Source organism: Panulirus ornatus, chromosome 5 (genome assembly GCF_036320965.1).
Source record: "Panulirus ornatus isolate Po-2019 chromosome 5, ASM3632096v1, whole genome shotgun sequence".
NCBI lineage: Eukaryota > Metazoa > Arthropoda > Malacostraca > Decapoda > Palinuridae > Panulirus > Panulirus ornatus.
The window spans coordinates 14327621-14353485 of NC_092228.1; the positions used below are offsets into that span (position 1 = coordinate 14327621).

Sequence of the window (25865 nt, forward strand, 5' to 3'; positions counted from 1 at the left end):
TAACCTATGGCTTACTTCAGCTCCCATAGTTACATTTGCTGCCACATCCACTCCACTTCCTCCAAGTTCTCTCAATTCAAACTTACTCTCCTAATAACCTGTCTATTTCTCTTTGCTTCTAAACCTAATAACATTTACTTACATTTACTCTCAACTATAAACTTTCTCCTTTCGCAAATTCTCCTAATTTCAGACACCAGCCTCTGCATTTTTCTCACACGAATCTGCCACCAGTGCCGTGTCATCACTAAACAATTACTGAATCACCTCACAAGCCTGTCCCCCACCCTTAACAATTTGAACACCTAGTGTCTCTTCAAAACTTTTCCATGCATCTCCTTTTCCATCCCATCCATGAACAAAATCAAACAGCCATGGTGGCATTACACATCCCTGCCACACACCAAACTTCACCCAGAGCCATTTACCCTCCTCTCTTTCTACTCACACATGCCTTACTCTTGATGAAAAGCTCTTCACTGCTTTAAGCAGCTTTCCTCCCACACCAAATATCAACAACACATGTCATAAAGCATCTCTATCAACCTCATCACATGCTTTCTCCAAATCCATGAATGCCAAATACAAGTCCCACTTTTTCTCTAAGTTTTTCTCACATTCTTCAAAGTAAACAAAGTATCTACACATCCTCTACTCCTTCTGAAACTGTATTGTTTCTCTCAGATCTGAAACTCTGAGCATGCCATCACCCTCTCAATTACCACTCTCCAAAATAACTTGCCATGTACATTCAACATACTTATTCCACTGTAATGTGAATATTCACTTTTGTCCCCCTTCCCATTAAACACTAGCACTAATTTACAAGCATTCAAATCCCTAAAAACCTCACCATAGGCCAAATAAATGTTGAAATTCCAAACTAACCAACTGTTATCCTATCCACTCTGGCCATATTGTAACCCTTCCCTTATGCCAGGCTTTCATCACACTTCCTTTCATCAAACCACTTTCTATGATTCCTGATTAACCAGTCAACAGCACAGGCACCCTCTTTCTTAAGAAATGCAACTGCGATACCATTCACTTATACTTTCTGTAAATACTTGATCACCATTTCCCATGTTAACAAGGTAGAGCCAGGAAACAGACAAAGAAAGACATATCCACTCACAAACACAAATATATTCATATATGCACATACACATACATATACATATATATGTTATTATTTCATTATACTTAATCACCGTTTCCCGCATCAGTGAAGTAGCGCCAGGAAACAAGCCAAGAAAGACCCATGAACTCATATATACACATTCATACATATATATATTTCATCTATTTATTTATCATACTTTGTCGCTGTCTTCCACATCAGCGAGGTAGCGCAAGGAAACAGATGAAAGAATGGCCCAACCCACCCACATACACATGTATATACATACACGTCCACACACACAAATATACATACCTATACATTTCAACGTATACGTATATATACATACACAGACATATACATATACACACATGTACATAATTCATACTTGCTGCCTTTATTCATTCCCATCGCCATCCCGCCACACATAAAATGACAACCCCTTCCCCCGCACACACACAAGGTAGCGCTAAGAAAGGACAACAAAGGCCACATTCATTCACACTCAGTCTCTAGCTGTCATGTATAATGAACCAAAACCACAGCTCCCTTCCACATCCAGGTCCCACAATACTTTCCATGGTTTACCCCAGACGCTTCACATGCCCTCGTTCAATCCACTGACAGCATGCCAACCCCAGTACATCACATCGTTCCAATTCACTTTATTCCTTGCACACCTTTCACCCTCCTGCATGTTCAGGCCCCGATCGCTCAAAATCTTTTTCACTCCATCCTTCCACCTCCAATTTGGTCTCCCACTTCTCGTTCCCTCCACCTCTGACACATATATCCTCCCTGTTAATCTTTCCTCACTCATTCTCTCCATGTGACCAAACCATTTCAATACACCCTATTCTGCTCCCTCAACCACACTCTTTTTATATCCACACATCTCTCTTACCCTTTCATCCCTTACTTGATCAAACCACATCACACCACATATTGTCCTCAAACATCTCATTTCCACCACATCCACCCTCCTCCGCACAACCCTATCTATAGTCCATGCCTCGCAATCATATAACACTGTTGGAACCACTATTCCTTCAAACATGCCAATTTTTTATTTCCAAGATAATGTTCTTGCCTTCCAAACATTTTTCAACGCTCCCAGAACTTTCGCCCCCTTCCCCATCCTGTGACTCACTTCCACTTCTATGGTTCCATCCACTGCCAAATCCTCTCCCAGATATCTAAAACACTTCAATTCCTCCAGTTTTTCTCCATTCAAACTTACCTCCCAATTGACTTGTCCCTCAACCCTACTGTACCTAATAACCTTGCTCTTATTCACATTTACTCTCAGCTTTCTTCTTTCTTGAACCAGGGAATGTGAAGGACCTGGGGTAAACCATGGCAAGTTTTGTGGAGCGTGGATGAGGAAAGGGAGCTGTAGTTTCGGTGCATTACACATGACAGCAAGAGACTGAGTGTGAACGAATGTGGCCTTTGTTGTCTTTTCCTAGTGCTACCTTACATGAGCGGGGGTCGCTGCTTTTCACATGTGGCAGGGTGGCGATGGGAATGGATGAAGGCAGCAAGTATGAATATGTAGATGTGTATATATGTTTATGTCTGTGTAAGTATATGTATGTATACATTGAAATGTATAGGCATATATATGTGCATGTGAGGGCATATATGTATATATTTGTGTATGTGGGTGGGTTGGGCCATTGTTTCATTTGTTTCCATGCAATACCTTGCTAACAAGGGAGACAGCGACTAAGTACAGTAAGAAATAAACATAAAAAGTAATATACATATATATATATATATATATATATATATATATATATATATATATATACATATATATATATATATATATATATATATATATATTATATTATTTATTTCATTTTATATTATACTTTGTCGCTGTCTCCCGTGTTAGCAAGATAGCGCAAGGAAACAGACGAAAGAATGGCTCAACCCATCCACATGCAAATGTATATACATACACATCCACTTGCGCTACCTCGCAAATGCGGGAGACAGCGAAAAAAAAAAAAAACACACACACACACATATACATGCCTATAGATCTCAACCCATACATATAAATACACACACAGACATATACATATATACACATATAAATAATTCATACTGTCTGCCCTTATTCATTCCCGTCGTCACCCCGCCACACATGAAATGAAAACTCCCTCCCCCCACATGTTGCGAGGTAGCACTATGAAAGACAACAAAAGCCACATTCATTCACACTCAGTCTCAAGCTGTCATGTATAATACATATATATACATATATATATCCATATATATATATACATATATATATACCTCGCAAATGCGGGAGACAGCGACAAAGCAAAATAAAAAAATATAAAAAATATATATATATATTTTTTTTTTTTTGCTTTGTCGCTGTCTCCCGCGTTTGCGAGGTAGCGCAAGGAAATAGACGAAAGAAATGGCCCAACCCACCCCCATACACATATATATACATACGTCCACACACGCAAATATACATACCTACACAGCTTTCCATGGTTTACCCCAGACGCTTCACATGCCCCGATTCAATCCACTGACAGCACGTCAACCCCGGTATACCACATCGCTCCAATTCACTCTATTCCTTGCCCTCCTTTCACCCTCCTGCATGTTCAGGCCGCGATCACCCAAATTTTTTTTCACTCCATCTTTCCACCTCCAATTTGGTCTCCATCTTCTCCTCGTTCCCTCCACCTCTGACATATATATCCTCTTGGTCAATCTTTCCTCACTCATTCTCTCCATGTGCCCAAACCATTTCAAAACACCCTCTTCTGCTCTCTCAACCACGCTCTTTTTATTTCCACACATCTCTCTTACCCTTACGTTACTTACTCGATCAAACCACCTCACACCACACATTGTCCTCAAACATCTCATTTCCAGCACATCCATCCTCCTGCGCACAACTCTATCCATAGCCCACGCCTCGCAACCATACAACATTGTTGGAACCACTATTCCTTCAAACATAGCCATTTTTGCTTTCCGAGATAATGTTCTCGACTTCCACACATTCTTCAAGGCTCCCAGAATTTTCGCCCCCTCCCCCACCCTATGATCCACTTCCACTTCCATGGTTCCATCCGCTGCCAGATCCACTCCCAGATATCTAAAACACTTCACTTCCTCCAGTTTTTCTCCATTCAAACTCACCTCCCAATTGACTTGACCCTCAACCCTACTGTACCTAATAACCTTGCTCTTATTCACATTTACTCTTAACTTTCTTCTTTCACACACTTTACCAAACTCAGTCACCAGCTTCTGCAGTTTCTCACATGAATCAGCCACCAGCGCTGTATCATCAGCGAACAACAACTGACTCACATCCCAAGCTCTCTCATCCCCAACAGACTTCATACTTGCCCCTCTTTCCAAAACTCTTGCATTCACCTCCCTAACAACCCCATCCATAAACAAATTAAACAACCATGGAGACATCACACACCCCTGCCGCAAACCTACATTCACTGAGAACCAATCACTTTCCTCTCTTCCTACACGTACACATGCCTTACATCCTCGATAAAAACTTTTCACTGCTTCTAACAACTTGCCTCCCACACCATATATTCTTAATACCTTCCACAGAGCATCTCTATCAACTCTATCATATGCCTTCTCCAGATCCATAAATGCTACATACAAATCCATTTGCTTTTCTAAGTATTTCTCACATACATTCTTCAAAGCAAACACCTGATCCACACATCCTCTACCACTTCTGAAACCACACTGCTCTTCCCCAATCTGATGCTCTGCACATGCCTTCACCCTCTCAATCAATACCCTCCCATATACTTTACCAGGAATACTCAACAAACTTATACCTCTGTAATTTGAGCACTCACTCTTATCCCCTTTGCCTTTGTACAATGGCACTATGCACGCATTCCGCCAATCCTCAGGCACCTCACCGTGAGTCATACATACATTAAATAACCTTACCAACCAGTCAACAATACAGTCACCCCCTTTTTTAATAAATTCCACTGCAATACCATCCAAACCTGCTGCCTTGCCGGCTTTCATCTTCCGCAAAGCTTTTACTACCTCTTCTCTGTTTACCAACTCATTTTCCCTAACCCTCGCACTTTGCACACCACCTCGACCAAAACACCCTATATCTGCCACTCTATCATCAAACACATTCAACAAACCTTCAAAATACTCACTCCATCTCCTTCTCACATCACCACTACTTGTTATCACCTCCCCATTTGCGCCCTTCACTGAAGTTACCATTTGCTCCCTTGTCTATATATATATATATATATATATATATATATATATAGGAAGAGAGGAAAGTGATTGGTTCTCAGTGAATGTAGGTTTGCGGCAGGGGTGTGTGATGTCTCCATGGTTGTTTAATTTGTTTATGGATGGGGTTGTAAGGGAGGTAAATGCAAGAGTCCTGGAAAGAGGGGCAAGTATGAAGTCTGTTGGGGATGAGAGAGCTTGGGAAGTGAGTCAGTTGTTGTTCGCTGATGATACAGCGCTGGTGGCTGATTCATGTGAGAAACTGCAGAAGCTGGTGACTGAGTTTGGTAAAGTGTGTGGAAGAAGAAAGTTGAGAGTAAATGTGAATAAGAGCAAGGTTATTAGGTACAGTAGGGGTGAGGGTCAAGTCAATTGGGAGGTGAGTTTGAATGGAGAAAAACTGGAGGAAGTGAAGTGTTTTAGATATCTGGGAGTGGATCTGTCAGCGGATGGAACCATGGAAGCGGAAGTGGATCATAGGATGGGGGAGGGGGCGAAAATTTTGGGAGCCTTGAAAAATGTGTGGAAGTCGAGAACATTATCTCGGAAAGCAAAAATGGGTATGTTTGAGGGAATAGTGGTTCCAACAATGTTGTATGGTTGCGAGGCGTGGGCTATGGATAGAGATGTGCGCAGGAGGATGGATGTGCTGGAAATGAGATGTTTGAGGACAATGTGTGGTGTGAGGTGGTTTGATCGAGTAAGTAACGTAAGGGTAAGAGAGATGTGTGGAAATAAAAAGAGCGTGGTTGAGAGAGCAGAAGAGGGTGTTTTGAAATGGTTTGGGCACATGGAGAGAATGAGTGAGGAGAGATTGACCAAGAGGATATATGTGTCGGAGGTGGAGGGAACGAGGAGAAGAGGGAGACCAAATTGGAGGTGGAAAGATGGAGTGAAAAAGATTTTGTGTGATCGGGGCCTGAACATGCAGGAGGGTGAAAGGAGGGCAAGAAATAGAGTGAATTGGAGTCATGTGGTATACAGGGGTTGACGTGCTGTCAGTGGATTGAAGCAAGGCATGTGAAGCATCTGGGGTAAACCATGGAAAGCTGTGTAGGTATGTATATTTGCGTGTGTGGACGTGTGTATGTACATGTGTATGGGGGGGGGGGGTTGGGCCATTTCTTTCGTCTGTTTCCTTGCGCTACCTCGCAAACGCGGGAGACAGCGACAAAGTATAAAAAAAAAAAAAAAAAAAATATATATATATATATATATATATATATCCTTCTTTTGGATTAAAAAAAAAAAAAAAAACGAGAGGGGAGGATTTCTAGCCCCCCGCTCCCTTCCCTTTTAGTCGCCTTCTACGACACGCAGGGAATACGTGGGAAGTATTCTTTCTCCCCTATACCCAGGGATAGGGGAGGATATTCCCTCAAAGGCCCAGTCCTCTGTTCTTAACGCTACCTCGCCATCGCGGGAAATGGCGAATAGTATGAAAAAATATATATATATATATATATATATATATATATATATATATATATATATATATATACATTGGGTAGGATCACAATTTTGCTCGTGGTCAAGTATATTCATTTTCCTCATGGACTCATAGGAATATATACACATGTACATATTCATACTTGCTTGCCTTTATCTACTCCCGGCACCAACCCACTCCAAAGGAAACAGCATCACCACCCTTTGCATCAGTGAGGTAGTGCTAGAGAACAGACAATGAAAGGCCACACCTGCTCACATCCATACATGAGCTGTCATGTAATGCACCTAAACTGGAGGAAATACTGAAGGAAGTGAAGTGTTTTAGGTACCTGAGAGTGAACATGGCAGAAAATCGAATCATGGAAGCATAAGTGAGTCACAGGGTTCTGCGAGCGCTGAAGAATGTGTGGAAAGAGAACACTATTTTGGAGGGCACGAATGGGTATGTTTGACGAAATAGTAGATCCATCAACGTTATATGGATGCAAGGAATGGGCTATAGCTAAGGCTGTGTGGAGGAGGGTAGATGTGTTGGAAAAGAAATGTCTGAGGACAACATGTGGTTTAAGGAGGTTTGATTAAGTAATGAAAGGCTTAAAAAGGAAGAGTGGTAAGAAAAAAAAATATGTGACTGAGAGAGCAGAAGAGGGTGTGCTGAAATGGTTTGGACATATGGAGAGAACGAGTAAGGGAAGGTCGACAAATCAGATATATGTATCATAACTGGAAGATAAAAGGAGAACATGGAGACCAAATTGGAGATGGAAGAATGAAGTAAAAGAGATTTTGAGCGATTGGGGCCTGAACATGCAGGATGGTGAAAGACATGCAAGGGATAGAGTGACTGGAGAGATGGGGTACACTAAGGTCATATGCTGTCAATGGGCTGAACCAGGGTATGTAAGGTGTCTGGGATAAACCATGGAAACCATGGGGCTTGGTTGTGGATAGGGTGCTGCTGTTTTGGTGCATTACACATGAAAGCTAGAGCATGGATGTGAGTGGATGTGGCCTTTCTTCATCTGACACAAGGGCAGCAATCATATGTGGGTAGAGGAAGAGAATGTATGCAATCATATGTGGGTAGAAGAGACTGTAAATGTTAAAAGTTTTTCTTTTCTTCATGCATTTATGCTGTTTTCTGTGGGGAGGGATGGTGTCGGGAATGGGTGAGGCAAACAAACATGAATATGTAAATGTGTATGTATGTGAATGTATGTATATGTGTACATACATGTATGCATGTATATATACATGTGTGTGTGTGAGTGCATATATGTATATATGTGCCAATGGACTGAAACAGGGAATGTGAAATGTCTGGGGTAAACCATGGAGAGGTTTGTGGGGCCTGGATGTGGACAGGGAGCTGTGGTTTCAGTGCATTACACATGACAGCTAGAGAGTGAGTGTGAATGAATGTGGCCTTTTTTTGTCTGTTTTCCTGGTGCTACCACGCTGAAGCAGAGGGTAGCGATGCTGTTTCCTGAGGGGCAGGGTGGAGACAGAAATGAATGAATGCAAGAAAGTAACAATATGTACATTTGTATGTATGTATATGTCTGTATGTGTATGTATGTGTATGTATATGTGTGTATGTGGGCATTTATGTATATATACATGAATATGAGTGGATGGGCCATTCTTCGTCTGTTTCCTGTTGCTACCTCACTGACATGGGAAACCGATTACTTATATACATAAAAAAAAGAGTACTTGAGTGGATGTGTCTTTCTTCGTCTGTTTCCTAGCACTACCTAGCTAACGTGTGAAATGGTGATCAAGTATGAAAAAAAAATATAAGCAAATGGTATTACAGTTGCATTTCTTAAGAATGAGGGTTATTGCGTTGCTGATTGGTTAATTAGGATTTTCAGTGTATATGTGTGTTATGGTGAGGTGCTTGAGGACTGGCAGAATGCTTGTGCAGTGCCACTGTGCAAAGGCATGGGGTACAATGCTGACTGTCTGAACAACAGAGGTGTAAGTTTGTTTAGTGTACCTGGAAAGCTGTACAGGAAAGTAGTTATTGCAATGGTGAAGGCATGTATTGAACATCAAATAGGGTTGAAACAGTGTGGTTTCAGGAGTGGTATAGGATGTGTGGAGCACATGTTTGCTTTGAAAAATGTGTGAGAAATACTTTGAGAAAGAGAAGCATTCATAAATCTGTTGAAAGCATTTGATGGGGTTGATATCAATGTCTTAAGGAAGGTCTCAAGAATATTTGATGAGGGAGAAAAGCTGCTGGAAGAAGTGGAAAGTTTTTATCAAAGGTGAAAGGTGTGTGTGTATGGGTATGACAAAATGAGAGTGAGTGGTTCCAAATAGAGGCTGGTCTGCAGCAGAGGTGCATGATGTCACCACGGCTGTTAATTTGTTTAAGGATGGGGTGGTGAGGGAGGTAAATGCAAGGGCTTTGGAGATAGAGGTGAGTATGCAGTCTCCAGAGGATAAAGAAGCCCAGGAAGTGAGTTAGTTATTTTTTGCAGTTAACACTGCAATGGTGACAGATTTGATAGAAACTGCAGAAGATGGCACCTGATTTTGGAAGTCTAGTGTGAAAGGAGGAGAGTGAGAGTAAATATAAACAAAAGCAAGTTTATTAAGTTCAACAGGGCAGAGGGACAGGTTAGCTGAGGAGTGAGTTTGAAAGATGTTTTAGATACCTGAGAGTGGACATGGTAGCAAATAGAACTATGGGAGAGGAAGTGAGTCATAGGGTGGGTAGCTCTCTTTTCTTTCTGCCTCATCCAACTGTGGACAACTGACATTATGTTCAGCGACATATAATCTCTCCCTATCATACATAACACATGTCAACACTCAACTCACACAGCTCATTCTTTGTAAATCAAGATTTTCTTGTAGTGGAGGCTATGTGCCTTTTGGCAAAAGCAACAGAAAGATGCAGTTGGTAGGAAAATTTAGGTATGAGATTAGGTAGAAACATTAAGTAGAAGTAGTTGCTAAGAACATTAGGCAGAAGTGTTACATAGAGGTAGTCAGTAGGAACATTAGGTCAGAGCCTCTACAAACACTGCACTAGACTTGCCCTCTGCTAGTGGCCTATTAAGGGTGATCCAATAAAGGATAAGAATCGGCACTGCAGTTCCAGAAGGGAAAAGACATCAAAGATAGAAATAGAAAGATAGGGTGGATGAGGGGTCAAAGGTTGTGGGAGGTGTCAGAGGTGGAGGGAACAGGGAGAAGAGGAAGACCAAACTGGAGGTGGAAGGATGGAGTGAAAAAGGATTTTGAGCGATTGAGGCCTGAACAAACAGGAGGGTGAGAGGCGTGCAAAGAATAGAGTGAAGTGGAATGATGTGGTATATACGATGTGGTGTCAATGGACCAAATCAGGGCATGTAAAGCGTCTAGAGTAAACCATGGGTAGGTTTGTGGGGACTAGATGTGGATAGGGAGCTGTGGTTTTGGTGCATTACACAGGACAGCTAGAGAGTGAATGTGAATGAAAGTGACCTTTTTTGTCTGTTTTCCTGGCGCTACCTTGCTGATGCGGGGGGGGGGTAGCGATGCTGTTTCCTGTGGGGTGGGGTAGTGCCAGGAATGGTAGAGGGAAAGTAAGTATGAACATGTACATGCATATATATGTATATGTTTGTGTGTGTATGTATGTATATGTTGATATGCATATGTATGTATAAGTGCGTATACGGGCGTCTATATATCACGTGCTTACCAAATGGCATCCTAGCTACGTCTCTTCATTGTATGTCAGCTGACTTATATTTCTTTCTTGTATCTCCACTGATGATGTGATTATTACATGAAAGTGCACTTAAGAACTTATCGTGTTGCATTTTCCCCATGGACTCATAGGAATATATATATATATATATATATATATATATATATATATATATATATATATATATATATATATATATATATAACAAGTAGTGGTGATGTGAGAAGGATATGGAGTGAGTATTTTGAAGGTTTGTTGAATGTGTTTGATGACTGAGGAAAGATTGACCAAGAGGATATATGTGTCAGAGGTGGAGGGAACAAGGAGAAGTGGGAGACCAAATTGGAGGTGGAAAGATGGAGTGAAAAAGATTTTGAGTGATCGGGGCCTGAACATGCAGGAGGGTGAAAGGTGTGCAAGGAATAGAGTGAATTGGAATGATGTGGTATACCAGGGTCAACGTGCTGTCAATAGATTGAACCAGGGCATGTGAAGCGTCTGGGGTAAACCATGCAAAGTGTGTGGGGCCTGGATGTGGAAAGGGAGCTGTGGTTTTGGTGCATTATTACATGACAGCTAGAGACTGAGTGTGAATGAATGTGGCCTTTGTTATCTTTTCCTAGTGCTACCTCGCACACATGAGGGGGGAGGGGGTTGTTATTTCATGTGTGGCGAGGTGGCGATGGGAATGAATTCAGGCAGACAGTATGAATTATGTACATGTGTATATATGTATATGTCTGTGTGTGTATTATGTATAAGTTGAGTTGTATAGGTATGTACATTTGCGTATGTGGACGTGTATGTATATAAATGTGTATGTGGGTGGGTTGGGCCATTCTTTCGTCTATTTCCTTGCACAACCTCGCTAACGCGGGAGACAGCGACAAAGCAAAATATTATATATATATAGGGGATAGGGGAGCAAGAATACTTCCCATGTATTCCCTGCGTGTCGTAGAAGGCGACTAAAAGGGGAGGGAGCGGGGGGCTGGAAATCCTCCCCTCTCATTTTTTTTTTTTTCTTTTTTTTTTCCAAAAGAAGGAACAGAGAATTGGGCCAGGTGAGGGTAGTCCCTCAAAGGCCCAGTCATCTGTTCTTAACGCTACCTCGCTAATGCGGGAAATGGCGAATAGTTTGAAAGAAAGAAAATATATATATATATATATATATATATATATATATATATATATATATATATATATATATATATATTTTTTTTTTTTTATACTTTGTCGCTGTCTCCCGCGTTTGCGAGGTAGCGCAAGGAAACAGACGAAAGAAATGGCCCAACCCCCCCCATACACATGTACATACACACGTCCACACACGCAAATATACATACCTACACAGCTTTCCTTGGTTTACCCCGGACGCTTCACATGCCTTGATTCAATCCACTGACAGCACGTCAACCCCTGTATACCACATCGCTCCAATTCCCTCTATTCCTTGCCCTCCTTTCACCCTCCTGCATGTTCAGGCCCCGATCACACAAAATCCTTTTCACTCCATCTTTCCACCTCCAATTTGGTCTCCCTCTTCTCCTCGTTCCCTCCACCTCCGACACATATATCCTCTTGGTCAATCTTTCCTCACTCATTCTCTCCATGTGCCCAAACCATTTCAAAACACCCTCTTCTGCTCTCTCAACCACGCTCTTTTTATATCCACACATCTCTCTTACCCTTACGTTACTTACTCGATCAAACCACCTCACACCACACATTGTCCTCAAACATCTCATTTCCAGCACATCCATCCTCCTGCGCACAACTCTATCCATAGCCCACGCCTCGCAACCATACAACATTGTTGGAACTACTATTCCTTCAAACATACCCATTTTTGCTTTCCGGGATAATGTTCTCGACTTCCACACATTTTTCAAGGCTCCCAAAATTTTCGCCCCCTCCCCCACCCTATGATCCACTTCCGCTTCCATGGTTCCATCCGCTGACAGATCCACTCCCAGATATCTAAAACACTTCACTTCCTCCAGTTTTTCTCCATTCAAACTCACCTCCCAATTGACTTGACCCTCCACCCTACTGTACCTAATAACCTTGCTCTTATTCACATTTACTCTTAACTTTCTTCTTCCACACACTTTACCAAACTCCGTCACCAGCTTCTGCAGTTTCTCACATGAATCCGCCACCAGCGCTGTATCATCAGCGAACAACAACTGACTCACTTCCCAAGCTCTCTCATCCCCAACAGACTTCATACTTGCCCCTCTTTCCAAGACTCTTGCATTTACCTCCCTAACAACCCCATCCATAAACAAATTAAACAACCATGGAGCCATCACACACCCCTGCCGCAAACCTACATTCACTGAGAACCAATCACTTTCCTCTCTTCCTACACGTACACATGCCTTACATCCTCGATAAAAACTTTTCACTGCTTCTAACAACTTGCCTCCCACACCATATATTCTTAATACCTTCCACAGAGCAATAAATATATATATATATATATTTTTTTTTTTTTGGATCTGGCAGCGGATGGAACCATGGAAGTGGAAGTGGATCATAGGGTGGGGGAGGGGGCGAAAATTCTGGGGGCCTTGAAGAATGTGTGGAAGTCGAGAACATTATCTCGGAAAGCAAAAATGGGTATGTTTGAAGGAATAGTGGTTCCAACAATGTTGTATGGTTGCGAGGCGTGGGCTATGGATAGAGTTGTGCGCAGGAGGATGGATGTGCTGGAAATGAGATGTTTGAGGACAATGTGTGGTGTGAGGTGGTTTGATCGAGTGAGTAACGTAAGAGTAAGAGAGATGTGTGGTGATAAAAAGAGCGTGGTTGAGAGAGCAGAAGAGGGTGTTTTGAAGTGGTTTGGGCACATGGAGAGGATGAGTGAGGAAAGATTGACCAAGAGGATATATGTGTCGGAGGTGGAGGGAACAAGGAGAAGAGGGAGACCAAATTGGAGGTGGAAAGATGGAGTGAAAAAGATTTTGTATGATCGGGGCCTGAACATGCAGGAGGGTGAACGGAGGGCAAGGAATAGAGTGAATTGGAGCGATGTGGTATACCAGGGCTGACGTGCTGTCAGTGGATTGAATCAAGGCATGTGAAGCGTCTGGGGTAAACCATGGAAAGCTGTGTAGGTATGTATATTTGCGTGTGTGGACGTATGTATATACATGTGTATGGGGGGGGGCCATTTCTTTCGTCTGTTTCCTTGCGCTACCTCGCAAACGCGGGAGACAGCGACAAAGTATAAAAATATATATATATATATATATATATATATATATATATAGAGTGAATGTTGGGGTGAAGAGGGTGGTGAGAGTAAGTGAGCTTGGGAAGGAGACTTGTGTGAGGAAGTACCAGGAGAGACTGAGTACAGAATGGAAAAAGGTGAGAACAATGGAAGTAAGGGGAGTGGGGGAGGAATGGGATGTATTTAGGGAATCAGTGATGGATTGCGCAAAAGATGCTTGTGGCATGAGAAGAGTGGGAGGTGGGTTGATTAGAAAGGGTAGTGAGTGGTGGGATGAAGTAAGATTATTAGTGAATGAGAAGAGAGAGGCATTTGGACGATTTTTGCAGGGAAAAAATGCAATTGAGTGGGAGATGTATAAAAGAAAGAGGCAGGAGGTCAAGAGAAAGGTGCAAGAGGTGAAAAAGAGGGCAAATGAGAGTTGGGGTGAGAGAGTATCATTAAATTTTAGGGAGAATAAAAAGATGTTCTGGAAGGAGGTAAATAAAGTGCATAAGACAAGGGAGCAAATGGGATCTTCAGTGAAAGGTGCAAATGGGGAGGTGATAACAAGTAGTGGTGATGTGAGGAGATGGAGTGAGTATTTTGAAGGTTTGTTGAATGTGTTTGACGACAGAGAGGCAGATATAGGGTGTTTTGGTCGAGGTGGTGTGCAAAGTGAGAGGGTTAGGGAAAATGATTTGATAAACAGAGAAGAGGTAGTAAAAGCTTTGCGGAAGATGAAAGCTGGCAAGGCAGCAGGTTTGGATGGTATTGCAGTGGAATTTATTAAAAAAGGGGGTGACTGTATTGTTGACTGGTTGGTAAGGTTATTTAACGTATGTATGACTGATGGTGAGGTGCCTGAGGATTGGCGGAATGCGTGCATAGTGCCATTGTACAAAGGCAAAGGGGATAAGAGTGAGTGCTCAAATTACAGAGGTATAAGTTTGTTGAGTATTCCTGGTAAATTATATGGGAGGGTATTGATTGAGAGGGTGAAGGCATGTACAGAGCATCAGATTGGGGAAGAGCAGTGTGGTTTCAGAAGTGGTAGAGGATGTGTGGATCAGGTGTTTGCTTTGAAGAATGTATGTGAGAAATACTTAGAAAAGCAAATGGATTTGTATGTAGCATTTATGGATCTGGAGAAGGCATATGATAGAGTTGATAGAGATGCTCTGTGGAAGGTATTAAGAATATATGGTGTGGGAGGCAAGTTGTTAGAAGCAGTGAAAAGTTTTTATCAAGGATGTAAGGCATGTGTACGTGTAGGAAGAGAGGAAAGTGATTAGTTCTCAGTGAATGTAGGTTTGCGGCAGGGGTGTGTGATGTCTCCATGGTTGTTTAATTTGTTTATGGATGAGGTTGTTAGGGAGGTGAATGCAAGAGTTTTGGAAAGAGCGGCAAGTATGAAGTCTGTTGGGGATGAGAGAGCTTGGGAAGTGAGTCAGTTGTTGTTCGCTGATGATACAGCGCTGGTGGCTGATTCATGTGAGAAACTGCAGAAGCTGGTGACTGAGTTTGGTAAAGTGTGTGAAAGAAGAAAGTTAAGAGTAAATGTGAATAAGAGCCAGGTTATTAGGTACAGTAGGGTTGAGGGTCAAGTCAATTGGGAGGTGAGTTTGAATGGAGAAAAACTGGAGGAAGTAAAGTGTTTTAGATATCTGGGAGTGGATCTGGCAGCGGATGGAACCATGGAAGCGGAAATGAATCATAGGGTGGGGGAGGGGGCGAAAATCCTGGGAGCGTTGAAGAATGTGTGGAAGTCGAGAACATTATCTCGGAATGCAAAAATGGCTATGTTTGAAGGACTATTGGTTCCAACAATGTTGTATGGTTGCGAGGCGTGGGCTATGGATAGAGTTGTGCGCAGGAGGGTGGATGTGCTGGAAATGAGATGTTTGAGGACAATGTGTGGTGTGAGGTGGTTTGCTCGAGTAAGTAATGTAAGGGTAAGAAAGATGTGTGGAAATAAAAAGAGCGTGGTTGAGAGAGCAGAAGAGGGTGTTTTGAAATGGTTTGGGCACATGGAGAGAATGAGTGAGGAAAGATTGACCAAGAGGATATATGTGTCAGAGGTGGAGGGAACGAGGAGAAGAGGGAGACCAAATTGGAGGTGGAAAGATGGAGTGAAAAAGATTTTGTGTGATCGGGGCCTGAACATGCAGGAGGGTGAAAGGAGGGCAAGGAATAGAGTGAATTGGATCGATGTGGTATACCGGGGTTGACGTGCTGTCAGTGGATTGAATCAGGGCATGTGAAGCGTCTGGGGTAAACCATGGATAGTTGTGTGGGGCCTGGATGTGGAAAGGGAGCTGTGGTTTCGGGCATTATTGCATGACAGCTAGAGACTGAGTGTGAACGAATGGGGCCTTTGTTGTCTTTTCCTAGTGCTACCTCGCACACATGAGCGGGGGAGGGGGATGGTATTCCATGTGTGGCGAGGTGGTGATGGGAATGAATAAAGGCAGACAGTGTGAATTGGGTGCATGGGTATATATGTATGTGTCTGTGTGTGTATATATATGTGTACATTGAGATGTATAGGTATGTATATTTGCGTGTGTGGACGTGTATGTGTATACATTGTGGATGGGGGTGGGTAGGGCCATTTCTTTCGTGTGTTTCCTTGCGCTACCTCGCAAACACGGGAGACAGCAACAAAGCAAAATAAATAAATAAATAAAATATATATAAATGTGGATGGATTGGGCCATTCTTTCGTCTGTTTCCATGCACCAACGCAGGAGACAGTGACTAAGTATAATAAATAAGTATAAATAAATATAAATGGAGGTGGAAGAATGGAGTGAAAAAAGATTTTGAGAGATCAGGGCCTGAACATGCAGGAGGGTGAAAGGCGTGCAAGGAATAGAGTGAATTGGAATGATGTGGTATACCAGGGTCGATGTGCTGTCAATGGATTGAACCAGGGCATGTGAAGTGTCTGGGGCAAACCATGGAAAGTTTTGTGAGACCTAGATGTGGAAAGGGAGATGTGGTTTCGGAGCATTACACATGACATCTAGAGACTGAGTGTGAACGAATGTGGCCTTTGCTGTCTTTTCCTAATGCTAACTCATGAGCGAGCTGGGGGACGGGGGGGTGCCATTTCATGTGTGGTGGGGTGGCGACAGGAATGGATGAGGGCAGCAAGTATATGTACATGTGTATACATGTATATGTCTGTGAATGTATATGTATGTATATGTTGAAATGTATAGGTATGTATATGTGCATATGTGGGCATGTATGTATATACATGTGTATTTGGGTGGGTTGGGCCATTCTTTCATCTGTTTCCTTGTGCTACATCACTAACGTGGGAGACAGCAAAAAAGTATAACAAATAATTATAAAAAACAAAGGCAAAGGGAATAAAGGCAAGTATTCAAACCACAGAGGTATAAGTTTGCAGAGTATTCATGGGAAATTAAATGGGAGGGTACTGATTGAGAGGGTGAAGGCACGTACAGAGCATCAGACTGGAGAAGAGCAGTGCGATTTCAGAAGTGGTAGTGGATGTGTGGATAATGTGTTTCCTTTGAAGAAGGTGTGTGAGAATTAGAAAAATAGATGGATTTATATGCAGCATTTATGGTTCTAGAGAAGGCATATGATAGGGTTGATAGAGATGTTTTAAGGAAGGTCTTAAGAGTATATGGCGAGGGAGACAAGGTGCTAGAAGAAGTGAAAAGTTTTTACCAAGGATGTAAGGCATAAGTACAAAGAGGAAGAGAGGAGAGTGATTGGTTCCCAGTGAAGGTCTGTTTGCAGCAGGGGTGACAGATGTCCCCATGGTTGTTTAATATGTTTATGGATGGGGTGGTAGGGAGGTAAATGGAAGAGTTTTGGAGAGAGGGCAAACTATACACTCTGTTGGGGATAAGAGGGCTTGGTAAGTGAGTCAGTTGTTCACCGATGATACAGCTCTGGTGGCTGATTTGAGTGAAAAACTGCGGAAGTTGGTGACTGAGTTTGGAATAGTGTGTGAAAGGAGAAAGTTGAGAGTAAATGTGAATAAAAGCAAGGTAATTAAGTTCAGTAGAGTTGAGGGACAAGTAAACTGGGATGTAAGTTTGAATGGAGAAAAACGGGAGGAAGTGAAGTTTTTAGATATCTGGGAGTGGTTAGCAGCGAATGGAACCATGGAAGCTGTGTGTGTCTATGTGCAAAAAGTACTCAGTGTCTTTTTTTAAGGTAGTTGCACCTTAGGCATAATGTTCGCAGTGTTGTAATGATAAGTGACATTCAAAGCATATGTAGGAATGTGACTCATGTTTGTCTTGGAGTGTGATTTCTAATGGGTGTACGTCTGGTGGGTTAGAGTTTAAAAGTTCAGTTGCTTAGTGCTTGTTGGGTCATTTCAGTGTTTATTAGTTTTGTCAGCATTATATTTGTTGGAATGGAAGGTTCTGTGAGGCATGGGTAAGCTTTTAATCTCTACTTACAGGTTTGTGGCTAGTATGGGAGGAGTCTAGTGCTGTTGTAAAGAATTGGGTGCTGAGCATGCTGAGGTGGGTCTTTATTGGGAGGATCTTTGCTTAATTTGAAGGTGATGAGTGTTTGTGGTTGCTAAGCAGCCAGTGACTGTCTGCTTTTAGAAGGAACACCAGGCAGTTGAAGCAATGTTTGAAGAGGAACAGATAAAATGTCTGTACAAGATATTGAGGGATTCTTTTACTTGTCCAAATCTGGTACCAGTTAGTATTCTAAGGGCATTCAGGTTGTGTGATGTTTGTGTGTTCATGATACTGGTGTGGAAAGTGAATGTTATGTATGTCAAAATGACTTTTTTAAGAAATATCTTATTTATAACTGCCTCAGTACAAATGCTCTGTGTTTTGGTATGAAACAGTTATAAATATGCATATAAAAATGCTCAAAGCTTCTACAGCCAATTACTTACCTACTCAGATATCATAGGATGATTAATAATGTACATATTCCCAAGTAACTTAACTTTGTACCTGGCATCTCATAAGTTTCACTGAGAACAGAATTCTTGTCATTATGAGTGTATGTACAGTAATCACAAGCAACTGGAGAAACTGAAAAATCTAAATGAGAATCAACTTTGCCAATATCTCCTGAACCCTCGCATTATATCTACTTCACCAAATCAGACTGAAACGCTTCTTCTTGGGAATATTATTCACGCTAATCTTTTTCATGGGTCCAGTGTGGTTTTTGCGTGGCTTGAAGAGGTTTACCTGGAGTCCCACTTTGATCTTCTTTGTGAGAGCTCCTTGGGGGAACACCGCCTGGACCTGAGGCACCACTGTTGATGACACCATACCTCCCTCAGGACCAATTGCATGTACCTGTGAAAGAAAAAAAAAAAGTTTAGTTAGAAATAAATCATGTGTGGCGAGGTGGCGATGGGAACAAATAAAGGCAGACAGTATGAATTACGTACATGTGTATATATGTATATGTCTGTGTGTGTAATATATATGTATACATTGAGATGTATAGGTATATATATTGTGCGTGTGTGGACATGTATGTATATACATGTGTATGTGGGCGAGTTGGGCCATTCTTTCGTCTGTTTCCTTGCGCTACCTCGCTAACGCGGGAGACAGCGATAAATCAAATAAAAAAAAAAGAAATAAATCAAAGTGGTAAACTGTTTAAATTTACAGAAAAAAAAAATTATATTTTGCAAAGAATTAGAGAGTATTTCCCTAATGCAATAACCAAATCAATATTCAAACTTCATCAGGAAATGCATCAACCATTAGTTTTGAACAAAAGAAAGGCTGTAGATGTGTGATAACTGAAATATATGATAAAGAATTTGCACACACTACCCTCTTCTAAATTGAGAAACAACATATATGGCACAAACAGACTACACTATCCATTAAGTAACAGAATCAATAAGGGGAACTAATAACTGCAAGTATCTACACACAATTCATCTACTACAAAGGAACGTTCATCCAAAACATGCATGTCCATTCCTTTATCCAGAGCAGAGAAGCATCAGTAGAATTTTCATCAAACATGTTTGATACAACTATTACTACATTTCAAGCATTGCAGGACCAATAGCAGCACAAAATCATTTGCTGAAAAGTCCTGTATGTTGGTTTATGCTAATTCATCCACAACCTTGGTTGCAGCTTTGTGATGAGTAGTTAATGTAATAAACGACCATAGGTTGGTAGTTGGCTTTTCAACTCGTTACTATTGTTGTTCTATTGTTACTGTCAAGGCAACCAGCCTGCGCTATGATAGTCTCAGCTAGGCAGCAGGCTCGTACACTCTCTAGCCCAGTACATATTGTTATTGCTTGTTTAATAAGAGAACTGGAGTTTATATCTATTCTTTTAGTATGACCTTACACTTTTGTGTAAATACTATGTTTTTCACTGCACACCCTATGTACTGAAATTCCATGTCTCCACTTAAACTCGTGTAACCATCCTTGCGAATGAATATCCACAGTCATAATCTAACTTTAGTTCTCTTTGAAAATTTTTAGCCTGCTTGATAAACATCTCCCTAGAAATGCTTACACATTCATTACATCAGAGCTTAAACCACTTTACTGTACTGGCACCTTTCAAAGTTTTCCAAAACTTTAAACTTTTCTGGCTTTCATTTACAGCAAAAAAGTGAATATAGGAAATTAACAGGACTGTTAACTAGCTCGGCTACAGTGGAAACAGATTTTGATGCCTTAGCACTGCTAACAGCGCTGCCCTGGTGGCAGATTCAAAACATGCCAGACCACAGAGCTCCAGATTAAAGAGGTACCACCTGTACCCACATATACCCTGAGTACTGTTAAAGGCAACTAAAAGGGGTAAGAGCATGTGCTGGACATTCTCCCTTCTTGTGTTGTCTTTTTAAAAGTATAAAAAATGAAGAAGCTAAAAAGCACTATACTTAAAAAGGCTCTGTTGTCTGCTCCTGATGCTATGCAACAGTGACAAAGTATGAAAAAAAATTTAACAGTACTTTCCCCTTTGTACATAACTTTCTCAGTAAAAATGGGGTCTGCTTCAACATGTGATAGCCAAAACTCCATTCACAATTCTTTATCAAGCACTCTAATTACTGCTCCTAGATTATCTTGCAGCTTTGAAGCTTGACAGAAATGGCATAATCATTTCTGAACAAAGAAAAAAGATTCACAGTGAACCACCATTCCATGCATGCACTGTATGGCATCTATGCTTCAGATACATAAATTTGTACACAAATGTATCACACTGCTTTTAATTCTAAACAAATCATAATTCAGAGAAATTCTGGCAGCAAAGATAACTTCAAAACACTGTTCCGAAGTTTAAGCAGTATCTGCATGATCTTTAATGGCTGCCACAGAATATACAAAGAAGCTTTGAATATCTTGAGTGTTTTACAATAGGGTGGCAGACGTAGGGTGTTTGGGTCAGAGTGGTATGTGAAGCAAGAGAGTCATGGAGAGCAGTTTGGTGAAGAGAGAGGAGAGGAGGTGAAAGCTCTGCATGAAATGAAATGTGGCAAAGCAGCTGGAGTGGATGGTACTGCAGGTGAATTCAAGAAAGAGGGTGAATGTGTTAATTCATTAATTATGATCTTTAGTGTATGCATAGATCATGGTAAGGTGCCTTAGGATTTGGTGGAATTCATGTATAGTAGCAATGTATAAAGTCATGGGAACATATGTGAGCGTTGAGACTAACAAAGTATAATTTTGTTGTGTGTACCTGGTAAGATGTGTGGGAGAGAACTGATTGACAGGGTAAGGGTATGCACAGATTATCAAAATGAGGTGGAAGAATGTGCTTTTAGTTGTAATGGATGTTAAAGAGTGTAAAAAAACGAGAAACAAAATTAATGTATGTAGTATTTATGGATCAGGAGAAAGAATAAGATGAGGCTGATGGCGATGCCCTGTGGACAGTCTTAAAAAAGAATATATGTTGTGGGAGTTAAGCTGCTAAAAGCAGGGAAAAGTTTCCACCACAGGTGTAAGGCATGTGCATGAGTAAGAAGAGAGAAGAGTGAGTGGATTCAAGTGGAAGTTGGTTTGTGACACAGGTCTGTGATGTCACAGTTGCTGTTTAATTTGTTTATGGATGGGGTGGTGGGGGAGGAAAATGCAAGAATCTTGGAGAAGGGGCAAGTATGCAGTCTGTAAGAAATGAAGCTTCCAGGAGAGTGAGTCACTTGTTGTCTGCTTATGATAAAGGGCACTGGCTGCAGATTTGCATGTGAAACTGCAAATATTTTTTTTCAATTAATTTGAGATGAGACAGCATGGGCAACTTAAACTCTAATCGAGGCCATCTCATTAACACTACTGACTTTGGAAAAGTGTGTGAAAGGAGAAAGTTGAGAGTAAATGTGAATAAGAGCAAGGTTATTAGGTTCAGTTTGGGTTGAGGGACAAGTTAATTGGGATGTATGTTTTAATGGAGAAAAACTGGAGGAAATGAAGTGTTTTATATATCTGGGAGTGGACTTAGCAGCAAATGGAACCATGGAAGCGGAAGTGAGTCATGGGGTGGGGGAGGGGGCAAAGGTTCTGGGAGCGAAGAAGAATGTGTAGAAGGCAAGAAAGGTATCTCGGAGAGCAAAAATGGGTATGTTTGAAGGAATAGTGGTTCCAACAATGTTATACGGTTGCGAAGCATGGACTATAGATGGGGTTGTATGGAGGAGGGTGGATGTGTTGAAAATGAGATGTTTGAAGACAATATATGGTTTGATTGAGAAAGAAATTAAAGGGTAAGAGAGATAGTGTGGATATAAAAAGAGTGTTGTTGAGAAATCAGAGGAGGGTGTGTTGACATGGTTTGGACACATGGAGAGAATGAGTGAGGAAAGATTGACAAAGTGGTTACATGTATCAGAGGTGGAGGGAACAAGAAGTGGGAGACCAAATTGGAGGCGGAAGGATGGAGTGAAAAAGATTTTGAGCAACGTGGGCCTGAGCGTACAGGAGGGTGAGAGGCATGCAAGGAATAGTGATTTGGAATGATGTGGTATACCAGGGTTGATGGGCTGTCAATGGACTGAACCAGAGCATGTGAAGCATCTCGGGTAAACCATGGAAAGGTCTGTGGGGCCTTGGTGTGGATAGGGAGCTGTGTTTTGGTAAATTGCACACGACAGCTAAAGACTGAGAGCAAAAAAATGTGGCCTTTTTTGTTTGTTTCCCTGGTGCTACCTTGCTGAAGCAAGGGGTAATGATTCAGTTTCCTGTGGGGCAGGGAGGTGCCAGGAATGGATGAAGGCAAGCAAGTATGAATAAGTACATGTGTATACATGTATTTCTCACATACATTGAAGAATGTATGTGAGAAATACTTAGAAAAGCAAATGGATTTGTATGTAGCATTTATGGATCTGAAGAAGGCATATGATACAGTTGATAGAGATGCTCTGTGGAAGGTATTAAGAATATATGGTGTGGGAGGCAAGTCGTTAGAAGCAGTGAAAAGTTTTTATCGAGGATGTAAGGCATGTGTACGTGTAGGAAGAGAGGAAAGTGATTGGTTCTCAGTGAATGTAGGTTTGCGGCAGGGGTGTGTGATGTCTCCATGGTTGTTTAATTTGTATATGGATGGGGTTGTTAGGGAGGTGAATGCAAGAGTTTTGGAAAGAGGGGCAAGTATGAAGTCTGTTGTGGATGAGAGAGCTTGGGAAGTGAGTCAGTTGTTGTTCGCTGATGATACAGCGCTGGTGGCTGATTCATAAGAGAAACTGCAGAAGCTGGTGACTGAGTTTGGTAAAGTGTGTGAAAGAAGAAAGTTAAGAGTAAATGTGAATAAGAGCAAGGTAATTAGGTACAGTAGGGTTGAGGGTCAAGTCAATTGGGAGGTAAGTTTGAATGGAGAAAAACTGGAGGAAGTGAAGTGTTTTAGATATCTGGGAGTGGATCTGGCAGCGGATGGAACCATGGAAGCGGAAGTGGATCATAGGGTGGGGGAGGGAGCGAAAATCCTGGGAGCCTTGAAGAATGTGTGGAAGTCGAGAATATTATCTCGGAAAGCAAAAATGGCTATGTTTGAAGGAATAGTGGTTCCAACAATGTTGTATGGTTGCGAGGCGTGGGCTACAGATAGAGTTGTGCGCAGGAGGATGGATGTGCTGGAAATGAGATGTTTGAGGACAATGTGTGGTGTGAGGTGGTTTGATCGAGTAAGTAACGTAAGGGTAAGAGAGATGTGTGGAAATAAAAAGAGCGTGGTTGAGAGAGCAGAAGAGGGTGTTTTGAAATGGTTTGGGCACATGGAGAGAATGAGTGAGGAAAGATTGACCAAGAGGATATATGTGTCGGAGGTGGAGGGAACGAGGAGAAGTGGGAGACCAAATTGGAGGTGGAAAGATGGAGTGAAAAAGATTTTGTGTGATCGGGGCCTGAGCATGCAGGAGGGTGAAAGGAGGGCAAGGAATAGAGTGAATTGGATGGATGTGGTATACTGGGGTTGACGTGCTGTCAGTGGATTGAATCAGGGCATGTGAAGCATCTGGGGTAAACCATGGAAAGCTGTGTAGGTATGTATATTTGCGTGTGTGGACGTATGTATATACATGTGTATGGGGGTGGGTTGGGCCATTTCTTTCGTCTGTTTCCTTGTGCTACCTCGCAAATGCGGGAGACAGCAGCAAAAAAAAAAAAGGGGGGGGGGATTTGGGAGTAGGAATACTTTTCACATATTCCCTGCATGTTGTAGAAGGCAAATACAAGGTGAGGAAGTGGGAGGCTGAAAATCCTCTCCTCCCTTTTTCAATTTTCCAAAAGAGGGAACAGAGAAGGGGGTCAAGTGAGGATATCCCTCTAAGGCTCAGTCCTCTGTTCTTAATGCTACCTCACAAGTGCGGGAAATGGCAAATATGTATGGAAAAAAAAAAAAAGGAAGATAGATGGATTTGGAGAGAGGGGCCTGAGAGGTGCGTCAATTGCTATCATCATGACAAGGCTCTGGAGCAGACTTGAGTGAGAAAACTGCAGAAGTTAGTTTCTGAATTTGGAGGTGTGTGTGTGTGTGTGTGTGTGTGGAAGGGGAAATTTGCAAGTTATTGTAAATAAAAGTAATAATACTAAGTTTAGCAGGGTAGTGAGAAATACTGGTCTGATTTTGCAATCAAATCAAGAGAATCCAGAGGAAGTGGAGTGTTTCAGACACATAGAAGTGGGCAAGGCAGCTAAAGTAAACCAGTGTGGGTGAGTTGGGCTATGGTCCTGGATGCACTGAGAAATATGTGGAAGGAGAGGTCACTGTCTGATAGGTCAAAGATCGATATGTTTAATGATACAGTGGTCCTAATGGTGTTGAATGGTTACAAGGGAAGGGCCATTCATGAAAATGAAAGAAAGAGGGTGATTTTTTCCTTTCATACTATTCGCCATTTCCCGTGTCAGCGAGGTAGCGTTAAGAACAAAGGGCTGGGCCTTTGAGGGAATATCCTCACCTGGCCCCCTTCTCTGCTCCTCCTTTTGGAAAATTAAAAAAAAGAGAGGGGAGGATTTCCAGCCACCCGCTCCCTCCCCTTTTAGTCGCCTTCTACAACACGCAGGGAATACGTGGGAAGTATTCTTTCTCCCCTATCCCCAGGGTGATACCACATATTAAATGTGAGTATAATAAGCAGTGTGAGCATGGTTAATCAAGTTAGAAATGATAGGATAAGAAAGAGGTGTGGTAGTAAGAAGAATATGGCTGAAAGAGCTGAAGAAGGCATACCGAAATACTCTGTACATATAGAGAGGATGAGTAAGGATATGCTATCTGTGGAGATGTACATGTTGAAAGGCATGGAGAGAGGGAAAACTGAATAGGAAATGGAAGGATGCGGGTATAGAAGCTTTAAGTGATCAAAACCTGAACATGCTTGAGGGTTTGAGGTACTGGGCTAATGTGTTATATATGGGATGACTTGCTCTGAACAGGCTGAACTAGGGTATATGAAGTGGTTGGGAGAAACCACAAAAGGGTCTGTGGGGCTCGGCTGTGGTTGGTAGCTCTGGTTTCGGTGTATTATTCAAAACACAAAGAGAGACCAATATTCATCTCTTTCTAGCACTACCTTGCAACATTAGATATGGAGAATAAGTATGAAAATTT

General features: G+C 41.8%; 1 protein-coding gene across 39 annotated transcripts in view; it reads right to left on the minus strand.

Annotated features, from left to right (window-relative positions):
- Positions 1-25865, minus strand: part of LOC139748583 (uncharacterized) — a 978916-nt gene that overhangs the window by 413007 nt on the left and 540044 nt on the right. For all 39 annotated transcript variants that reach the window (XM_071661646.1, XM_071661679.1, XM_071661676.1 and 36 more), the window contains one exon: positions 19005-19115. In XM_071661646.1, the coding sequence (XP_071517747.1) occupies positions 19005-19115 (111 nt within the window). The remainder of the gene's footprint in view (positions 1-19004; positions 19116-25865) is intronic.